This window comes from Montipora foliosa, chromosome 6 (genome assembly GCF_036669935.1).
Source record: "Montipora foliosa isolate CH-2021 chromosome 6, ASM3666993v2, whole genome shotgun sequence".
Lineage (NCBI taxonomy): Eukaryota > Metazoa > Cnidaria > Anthozoa > Scleractinia > Acroporidae > Montipora > Montipora foliosa.
Window position 1 is genome coordinate 22,314,329 of NC_090874.1, and position 11,047 is coordinate 22,325,375.

The following is an 11,047-nucleotide window of genomic DNA, read 5'->3' on the forward strand; positions in this document are numbered from 1 at the left end:
ATACGAGAGAAAACTAGCCGTGGCTTACATAAGACGCGAACACCCCGTATAAATGGTACAAAATCCACGTTCACGGCTTTCTCAAGCCGCGGCTTATCCTGGCTTTGGAGTTTTTACTCGTATAAATAGTTCCTTTCGCGTATTATGTACGCTGCGGCCAGAGTAAGCCGCGGCTTATTTTCTCTCGTATAAACGGCCCTATTGTATCGCTGTTTACACGGCATACCCTCGAAGGATGTCCAAAACAAAACAAAAACAGGAGAAAGAAAAAACATGAAAAAAAACCGCAGAAAACCGGCAAACGGTTTGTTCTTTCGGTCAGTTCAACCGCTGTACTGTTAGAACTCAAACGCTTTCAGTGTTCATTTGTCGACCTCACCGAAGTTTCGGCCGCGCGCTGTTCAGTCTACTATTAATTATCTTCGTGTATTTATTCGGAGTATCGATTTCCAGGGTTTGCGAGAGAGAGAGAGAGAGAGAGAGAGAGCAGCAAATGCGGGCCACTGTTCCTTCATTTGTTATGAATTACGTCGTCATTTGGAGCGATAGAAAGGCTCGTGACTGAGTCGGAAAAAGTATAAGGGCTGTGTCCCTGTAAGTCCCCTTCGCCCCTGATCTCCGCTTTTCCTGGCCAGTTTGGTGAATGGAAAGGTGACTAAACTTTCGCGTTGGTTGGAATCCCGGCCGATCCAGTTGTCATTGTCTTACGATAACTGGTTGACTGATCTTCAAATGGCAAGAAATGTAAACTATAGGCGCCTTCTCGCGACCCTTTGTTCATGAAAATTCTGTAGGATGTTAAAAAAAAGACTTAGAAAGAGTAGGGTACGGAGACCTTGGTTTTGTGGTTTGGTCTGTTCTATCCAAGAAAATTGTGCCGGCCTGGCGTCATATCTTAAATAGGCTTTTGGTTAATACATGTACGTGATAAACGGAAATACTGGGAGCGATTATCTCAGAGGATCGGGCTTCGCTGCGGAACAAATCGAACGAAAATGATACATGAATCTTGAAATTTGATCTCTTCTTCCATTTTTGCTTCTGAACCACGAAATAGACGAGTTCACGCTCTTGAGTGCATCATGGGTAAGCAGGGAAAGATGGAGAAAAATTCAGAGGTTTGTAAGGAAGTTCAAAACGACGAAAAGTATTCATGATATGCAATTTTGGGTTATTTACTTTCCAAAACGGAAGATATGCGCTCAAAGGTGCGCAGAATTAATCTGGAGAGAATTATTTTATCAAAAAGAGTTTCTGCCATACATTTCCTGTAATTCCAAAGGCACAAAATTACAGAGAATGTATGGAGACAAAAAAAGCAATATTTAAGAATTTCAAAGAACAGATACCAAGTCTAGTTCATCTCAGTTGTGAAAATGAACTTATTTGTTTGGTTTATGAAGGCGAAAGTCTATAAAGTAGAGTCACGTACAGAATATTTTGCTTCGAATTTCCATACAAACCTTTGAATTTCCCGCCATGTTGCCCTGATTACCCATGATGCAATCAAGAGCATGAACTCGTCTTTTAGCGTCCATGTTTTTTTTAGCCAAAACGAAAGATAGCGGTGATCGTCTCTAACTTACAAACACCTGAACAATTCAGGCAGCTTCAACTTCTATAACCCGCACTTAAAATATACATTTCTTTCATACAAAAAGAATACGTTTGCGTAAGAATAAGAGTTCAAGATTAGTTTGTGACATCATGTGAATAGGGAGTTTTGAGTAAGGGCAACGACCACGGAAATATGCTGTACGAGAACGCCGCAAAACAGTGGCTTTAATGATCAAAAGCAAGATTTGCTGACGCCCCGCACGTCCGTTTTTTTAATTTTTGAACATTTCTTTGTCTTTCACATCCTGACAAAGACGGGAAATGACAACATTTGAAGTTATCTGGGGGACGTGAGTGAGGACCCGACAACAAATTTTAATTTTTTGTCCAAACATCCACTCTCTTTAAAGGAACCTCCACGTCGGAAAACCAAAAATTTAAATCACAGGAAATAAACTTTACAGTCAAATCAGTCGGAAATTTGGTATCCAAAACAAATAAGTTTTAGAATCGCCTATTTCGCGTGCGCTGCCATCTTGAACAATAGGCCTTTTGCAAACGAACGATCACAGGGTACAAAATCCGCCACGCTGAAGGGCAAGCTCGTTATTATTTCCCCACCGCGACCAGAACCAGAGACCTGAACCAGTCAAGCTTGACTTGCCTTTGATTTAATGTCCCAGTGGGGGAATAATAATGAGCTTGCCCTCCAGCATAACGGATTTTGTACCATGTGATCGTTAGTTGCAAAAGGCCTATTGTGACGTGTAACCATCTGTGTGTCACGCCCGAGTTGTTCAAACGATGGATAGCGCTATCCGCCGGGTAAATCACTATCCAAAGGACACCTCACAGCGAAACCAATTGTGCTATCCAATGGATAGTGATTTATGCGGTGGATAGCGTCGTCCATCTTTTCAGTAACTGGGGCCAGAACAATAAGGCAACCGTAACACGTCACAATTATTCAAGATGGCGGCGCCCGCGCAAGTTGAAAGTGAAAATAAGCGATTTTAAAAATCAATTTTCCTAATATAAACAATTTCTTGAAACGAATTGGTTTGGAGACATTATGTCCTTCGGTTCGAACTTTACTTATTCTGTTGTAAGAGTGAAAGTTTCCTTTAAATCAAGTTTATGTTGGCACAGACTCACGGCTTCCCATACCGAACGACCTGGATTAATCGCGAAATTATTCAATGATAGGGTAGTTATATTTTGACATACGTTCTCGTGACCTTCGTCGTAGTCCTTGCTGAAATTCCCGGCCCTTTTCGGCGGTCTGCTTTAGAAAACTTGCCGTTCAGTTACTGAAATTCGATGAAGTTCAGTTGAAGAAACTGCATCTGCAAAATCTATGTGCATGCATGTTCCAGCACTCGGCCAAGTCCCTTTTTGACTTGTGGCTGTTTCTGCGTAGGTGGCCTCATACACCACAAGCCTTTTTAAAGACATCACTCCAAGCCGGCCAATTTTGCTTGAGAGAAAAGGACAGCCACAACACCGGGCACTACATCCCCTACTATTCTCAAATAGTGAGAACGGAACTTATGAACTTGAAATGTGTTTGTGATACTGGGCTCACCATTTATAGTCCTTATCCGAGAAGACTTGAAAGTCTAACCATTTAACCATTTTCAGATGAAATGACAAAGGCAGTACTTTCTCCACAGTTATTTATTTCCAGTTAAGATCCCGGTCGGGGTTCGAACCGGCGACCTCCCACTTGACAGCCCGATGCTCAACTGTAGTAGTAACTGAGTACACTGTAAAGATTGAAAGTATTGCAAAAGGAAACTGTTAAAGGAAAGAAAAAGACATCGAAAAACTAGAAATGGTCATTGTGAAAAATAAAACTAAGGTGATTGAAAACTGACCCAAAATAAGTGATTGCATGGTAGTTACATAGAAATATCAAAAAACCATGGTTAGTTTTCCACGAAAACTGAATCAACTTACCATCATGAAGCGACCGATCGGTTCGCTTTTAGGTCCTTCAGTTCAAGAGAGTGTAAAACGGAATGGTCATTACTTGGGAACCAACCCTCGGAGTTTTCTGATATACGAGTTAAATATTGGGTAAGCCAGGCGCTGGGGAATAAAGTTGCGTATGACTTTTGCACCAGATTAACCCCAAAAAGGAGCGAGCTTTCTGTGAGCTGGGAGTCAACTGTGTTCCTCTCGTTCATTCTGCTTCTATTCTGCGTTTCATCAGAAGTGGAGCAAACAGAATGTGTAACTCGGAGATGCTCATTCCCAAAACGTAATTCCCAAAACGTTAAGTCTTAAAAGAAGAGGTAAAGCAATATTCCATCTATATTTATAATCCTGAGGATAGTATTTTTTTAGCGTATATGCACCCAAAGGCTGGGTCTCACTCAGTGACGCAAGCGTTCTAAGCCTAAACGCAAAACGACATTTGCAAACTCTGTGCTTTCTTAGAAGACAAGACTCGTTAGAGAGATGACAGAGATTAAGCATCGCGTTTACGTGAAACGGTGAACGGCGAACGGGAAACGAAACGGGAACGGAACGGAACGGAACGGGAAACGGCAGGCGGCTGTTTGCCAACAAAAGCGTGAAAATTCTCTTATTCCAGTTCGTGCCTCTCTTTGAGAATTTACTTGATACCTGTAGAGAACAGGCGAGAAATGCACTTATGTCAAACGAGTTTCTTTTATTTTTGGCAAAATAATTTTCGTTTGACGTTTACCGTTTTGCGGTGAACGCAATGCTGAATCTCTCTATTAACGGCAGTTAATGCGTTTTATTGAGTATGTTGCTCGTTTTTATTCCTGTTGCACTAAAGAAAAGGAGCCTTTACATAAGTTATTGTGGTCTTTTCAAAACAGAAAGCACCATTTTTCGCATACGTGACTGGAGGGTCAAATTCAAGAGTAGTTTATTAAGAGTGGCCAGTCCTCAGATAAGAGCCACATGTAGTTATGTATGACATTTTGACAAAGTACAGTTCTTTGAGCAATATGTACACAACTTCGCTGTAAAATTCAAACTACTGTGTAAAGTCTTAATTTCTACTAAAGTTCTTCAAAAAGTCGAAAACGAAGCCATGCATCCCAGCTCAGGGGTCCTCTGTGAAAAGTTACGTTGAGACAGATCACGAAGAACAGAACGAATTTAATTGTTTGCGATACGGCTGTCAGCAAAAGAATGAAAGAAGGAATTTATAAAGTAAAATTGCTAAGAGATAAAGAAGCACAAAATTTTTACTGAATTTGTGAACCTAAGATGTAGTAGAGTGAAAGCTTGTGAGATGTAAATGAAATAAATATTTAACATGAAGTCCGCATAAGGTCGGAAATTAAGTAATATTAATGTCATGTCGGTGAGAATTTTTTTTTTTTTAGAATACTGTAATTTACGATTAGAAATGCTGGTAAGCGACTAACTGATCGTTAATTTATTCTTGCTTCTTCGGCGACTTCTTTGTTTATGTATGCGTCTATAAAATTCCCTGATCGTTATTTATCAAAGATCGTGGACTGTTAAGTACGACACGTAGTCGCCCGCTCTTTAAATCAACTTTCCGTCATCTTGTCGGCAGGGAAATTGTTATCCGTTTTTCATAATGCCAAATTTCCTCGAGTTAAAAGATCTTAGTAAAACAATGTTCAACTAAGAGCTTTTTTTTCTGTCTTAATTCACTGTCGTGCAACTTTATTTCCACAAATATAATATAAAATCGGTCTTATTGATTTTCTTTGAGATGGCGCGTGGCCTTGAAAGCAGATATTGAGATCCATTCGATTCATATATATGGTAATTTATCTTAATAAAATATTTGCCCAGTCGATGAGGGTAACTGGTGCAGATGATATTGGAACACGTTCGCGCCTGCGTTAAAAAAAAATTCAAATTATACCGCCTAGTGGCAAGAACTTTTGATTTTTCAGTTTTTCACTTAACGTTCCAGCTCCTAGGGAAAAAACAGTTATTGTCTTTATTTTGACTCGCGCAAAGTAAAGCTTAGCATAATGTTCGTTTGTCAGAAATTTGCATATGAAAGACATTGCCTAGCGAAATTAGAATTTTAAAAGTGAAATATGCAGTAAATTTAAGCCTGTGAGTATTCTTTCAGAGATGTCAAACTTGGAAAATTGTTTTGGAAGTGTAAAGATTTTCTATGCCACAAAGGTTTCATATTATTATTTTCAATCGGATCAGAAGAAATCCTTTTATAAAAGTTCTTCTTGTTTAAATTTGCAATCATAACTAATTGCGAGTGAGGTTTTGAATTAACTTGTTATTCCAACTTATGACTGACAAAGTAATGTTTAGAATCGTTAGTACTACGTAAAATTTAACAAAACCTGAAACCCAGTATTAATTATGTTTTTGAAGCCCGTCAAGGCAACTGAGGCGTTTTATAAATAGAAATATAACCTTTTTCGTTTGTACATTATTTGTTAATATTGCGCAAGGTGATAAACTTTCATCCAGTTGCGAAAAGTCGTACCTTTTTGCAGTTTATGGACGTTTGCAAGAATGTTATTTTCAACTGGAATTAATATTTTATCTTCCGATTTTCGTTTGCCTCCAAGTATATGAAATCACGTGTAAAATGTTACTTGAGAGGTAAAGATGAAAAATTGGTTGTCATATTTTCTTTGCTCTGAAATGAGTTTTTAACCTCAAGAAGCTATAAGTTATGTAATATACACACACTATCGTGTTAAAGCCATTATGATGTAAATTTTTCGATGTATGTTCCTATGTATGGCTGGGAGTGTTTACTAATTAAATTCAACAATACGGAAAGTTGCATCTTACGACAATGTGACCTATTTGAACGTCAAGTCCTTTTCTTCTGTTTTATCCAATGGCGTTGTGTGTACCAAAAGCTGGGAAAACAGGACGAGGAAATTTAAAGTCTTTTCAGTCTGGAACCGTTCAACGTAAAAAAAAGGACGCCGAATGCGGAACATACAAGCTAATTTTGTGACAAAAATGTTGATGTGCAGATGAGCGATTGGTACTTTGCCATAACAGCAAAATGAGTTGACTTTTGTTCAAAATTTCATTCCACTAAAGGGGCATTAAGTTAAGCCAAAGTATACGTAGATATATTTGTTGGAGGTACATTGTGGCCTAAATGGACATTCAGAGCAAACGGATCAACGTACGCCTATCAGTTTTATCAACCAGCTGCTGAAACATTGAAAAATTTTATTTTTTTTTTAATATTCTACATGCCGTATTGAGTTGGATCGTGCGACACCTGGCAAAGTGAAAGGGATCTTTGTGTTCTCGAAGTTTCAAATCAGCTTGGGTCTTTCCAGAAACCTCAAATGGTTTTGTTGTCAAGGGCAGAGGTTTTCACGTTCGCTCCAATTTTGTTCTTTATGACCCTTGCTGCACTGGTCATGAATTTCCTTGTTTGTTTGGTCGTCTATCGCAGCAAAGAACTTCGCAAGCACATTTCCAGTGTATTCGTGGTGAATCTCGCCATTTGCGACTTTTGCATGGCCGTTTTCGCCATGCCATATTCCTTGGGGGCTGTTGTGGCAAACCAATGGCCTTTTGGTGGTTTCTGGTGCCAAACAAGCGCTTTTTGGAACATGGTCTTAAGCCTTGCAGCAGTTTTGACTCTTGCATTGATCTCCGCGGATCGTTATATCGCAGTTTGCAAACCCCTTCAATACCGCGCGAAAATGACTGTTCAGTGCGCTCTTGTAATGATATCCGTGGTATGGTTACAATCTGTGATTTTCTCATTAGTACCGCTTGGGTTCGGTTGGTACGGATTCAATACCCGTTATTTTTTCTGTACGTTCCCTTCCAATTTGCACGAAGTCAGCTATCTGGTTTTCTCGACCGCTACATACGCGGCAAATGTGGGACTTTCGCTTTTGATTATGCTGGTTACTTACTACAGAATTTTCAACGTGGCAAAATTGCACTCCCGGCGAATTGGCCACGCTGTCATATCAGCCGTACATTTTGGACCAGTTCGCCCACCAATAAGCATGGAAACAAGCCGGCATCGAGAGTTTAAGGCGGCAAGAAAAATCCTTTTTGTAATTGGAGCTTTTTTATGCTGCCTAGCACCTTATACAACTCTACGAATCATCGAGCTTACCACCGACGGATTCTCGCTGTCCTTGTCTGTTACGATCACGTTAAGGTGGATTGCGTTTTTAAAAAGTGCTATTGATCCGTTTATTTATGGCCTTTTACAAAGGAGGTTTCGACGAGCCTTGTTGGAGTTATTTCTTGGGCCTCAAAAAGCTCGAATTGCTAGAGGCTCACTTCCTTGCGGTCCAATTAGACTCGACGTTAGGGCCAAAAGACGGCTTTCACAAAGCGAAACGGGAACATTTGTCACCGTTACCACGAACAGAACTTCAGTCGAAGAATGAATATTGGTTTCCGCCGCATTAGAATGTTAGTCAGTGCCTTAATTTTGGCGCAACAGTGCAAATTACTATTCGAATGAACGTCACTTCGGTTCGACAATATATTTTAGCTTACCGGGAATTTTTTCTTACTTGAAGGAAGATCGCGCCAAACATTTATTATGTTATTCCTACAATCTTGGGTCTGTTTATCTCTACTTGCTTTTATTTAGATCGAAATATTACTTATCTAGTTTTGCTTCCTGAAAAACCCGGTCATATTTTGAAGCAGGAAACAATGGCTACATTAAATGAAGAATATTTGCAAAAGAATAGAATTCATAACCGGAATTATTTCAATTTTTCATCCTTTACACAAAGTGGCAGATGAAAAAGCAAGAAATAAGAACTAATCCTACACGAAAACAGTCCGGAAGGGATGAATTTAAGTAAATATAAAATAACAAACAATGTTAATTATTTTTGGTTGACCGCCTTTTTAATTACGTTTTGTCGCTGTAAAAGGCACTCCTTCAGCCAGACCAAAACACTCCTCGTAGAGACCACAAAAAAATGATGTTCTTTTTCCCTTATAATTTCGTGACGTTTCAAGTGAAATAGCAGCTTTAATATCAACCTACCTGATAAAATTATAATTAAAGTTTGAGACAATTCATTCGAATTTGTAACAATACCCAGTTGACTCAAGCAATCCTTGTTTGAAAAGTCTTTCAATTTCGAAATTGAAAGCAGCTTGCCAACTCTCCTGTTCATCAGAGTTGTACGTAGTGAGCTACGAAATTCAATATTTTGGGGAAAGACGCATCAATTGCACATCGCAGATTAGAATTTGTAATTTTATAATAGATAAAATTAAACTTTGAGACAATACATTTGAATTTGTAGTGATTCCCAGTTGACTCAACAGACTCAAGGTAACGATGATTTGAAAGGATTTCAATTTCGAAAGTAAAATCATCTTGCTAGTTTGAACGGATCACTTTCAGCTTTGGGCTTCCCTGTTCAACAGACAGTGGTAGGACAGTGAACTGCGAAATTCAATACTGAAAAAACAAATATTTTGTGATTGATAGGATGCATCACTGATACATGCCTGGGTCATCGCCAGTATAGAATTTGTAATGCATCCACAGATTGTCGGACGAACATTTTAATAATCCGATTGACATTTGCCTTTGTACAGTTTAAAAGCCAAGAAGTCCAATTTGCTGGTAAAATACTATTTGAAAAAAATATTCAAAGCTATTTTTCTGTATATAAACGCTTCTGGTTGGGGATTTTGTAAAATTCCCCATAAAATGTCCTGAAATTAATTACAATAATGCTAAATTAATACTTACATGAATGAGGCTCTGAACTAAATAAATTTAACCATTGAACAACTAGGATTTTAATGTCATGGTGTTCTCCGAAGCCTTAGCGTTCCTCAAAGAAAGCCTCAAACGTCATTTAGACTATTCAGAGTTTTAAAATGTTTTGCATGGAAAGAATGGACAAGTTAGTTGTGGCAAGGTTTCATGCATTTGTTTTTAAGATAGAGAGAAATCACCCGAAATAAAGCGAATTTTTCTTCAAAAAATGCTCTGCTCTCTTTGTTGAGATGGAATTCAATATTTTTAGGCTCGAAAGTTCGCAGTAACCAATATTTCAAAAGGCCTAATTTTACACGTTGGAGCTCTTCGGAAAGCCGATTTTTAAACTTCGTCATTCAATACAAAATGTCAGAAACAGTATTGACAAGTGTTGAGTGGCAACTGCCTTTGGGATTGAGCTGAGGAAAACCTTAAAGTGCCCCTGTGATAAAAAAAAAACCACTTCCTTTTTTCCTTCAGATTTTGAAAGTGTGCTTGCTTAACACCTGACTGGCAAAATTTTGAGCTTTGATTTTTATCCAAAGGCCGTTTACTTTGAGTGTAAGTTTTGGATTTCACGGTCCGCCATTACTCACGTTCAAAACTAACCGATTCGGACCTCAGACGGTTGGATCCAGGGAAAAGTGACGTCAGAGGCTCACTAGCTTAAAATTTCAGCGTGTGAACGCAGCTTATTATATATGCAAAGCGTGAGTTTAAAAGTCTGAAAGCCCAAAACCCCCCGTGCTGCATATTAATTCTGCGGCGTACACACGTATTGCATTCTTAAACTAGTGAGCCTTTGACGTCATTTTCTCCTCGACCCAGCTCTCTCAAGAACATAATGTTAGTAATGGCGGACCATTAAATAGGAAAATTACAGTTAAAATAAAGAGGTGTCTTTTTGAAATCAAGGCTTAAAACGTGGGTCACTTAGTGTTTTGTTAACATATTTTTGAAATCCAAAGAAAAATATGAATTGATTTTTTGGTCACAGGGCACTTTAAAACATGTTTCTAAGAATAAAAACTGAGAGAAAAAAATTACCATTTTTTTTCCAAATTACCGTCTCGGTGCAATTTACCAGCGATAACCTTTGACATTTCCTTGTTGCTTGTCTCAGCCTTTTGATGTCAATGTAATTCAAGGAAAAATAACTGAGTTTTCCAAAAGCATTTTTTTTATGGAGCAGAGTGTGAAGAATCGTTTTAGATGTGGTAAAGATAAAGCTTTCCTGATCACACGGCCCCTCGCGCCATGTTTTTCTCTCTGCTCATGCTTAGTTGTTCAGAAAAAATGGTACTTTGTGCGCCAAACAGTTAGAAAATGCGTAATATACGCACGACAGACACTACAGGGACCATCACAACGAATCACTGAAACGAACACGTTCAAAATGCTAGAACAGAAAACAAAATGATTGCCATAATTACAATCCAAAGCACACTGAGTCAGTTGCATCAATTAGAATGGATTGCATTCGACAGTCTTTCGTCATAAGCAATGTCCTTGCTAAGAATCCACCTAGAGGCATTACGTTGAACTCGTTCAAGTTTATCTGACAAGTATTGTTGATGAGGATTCCAAGCGTAGATATATACCCCATTTGATAGCTTCAGAGCATCTGCCAAAAGTGCGTTAAGTTAAGCCCAAAATTGCTTTTGCAGCAACTGATAAAACATGGGATTTCCATGAAAGATCACTTGAAAGAGTCACACGAAGATGCTTGTGCGAAGAATCTTTCACTGATCAATGGAACCG

General features: G+C 38.8%; 2 protein-coding genes across 2 annotated transcripts in view; both read left to right on the forward strand.

Moving 5' to 3' along the window:
• Positions 1 to 830, forward strand: part of LOC138006977 (UPF0047 protein YjbQ-like) — an 11,018-nt gene extending 10,188 nt beyond the window's left edge. The window contains exon 2 of the mRNA XM_068853631.1: positions 1 to 830. This exon is cut by the window's left edge and continues 3,873 nt beyond it. The gene's annotated coding sequence lies outside the window, so the exon portion shown is untranslated.
• Positions 831 to 6,018: 5,188 nt separating this feature from the next.
• LOC138006978 (G-protein coupled receptor 26-like) lies at positions 6,019 to 9,470 on the forward strand. The gene has a single exon (XM_068853632.1). The coding sequence runs from the start codon at positions 6,867 to 6,869 to the stop codon at positions 7,935 to 7,937; it is 1,071 nt and encodes a 356-aa protein (XP_068709733.1). The 5' UTR covers positions 6,019 to 6,866; the 3' UTR covers positions 7,938 to 9,470.
• Positions 9,471 to 11,047: the final 1,577 nt, after the last annotated feature.

Bases quoted from the DNA above. Each gene is read 5' to 3' on its own strand.
- LOC138006978 (XM_068853632.1), top strand. From the start codon at position 6,867: ATGGTTTTGTTGTCAAGGGCAGAGGTTTTCACGTTCGCTCCAATTTTG.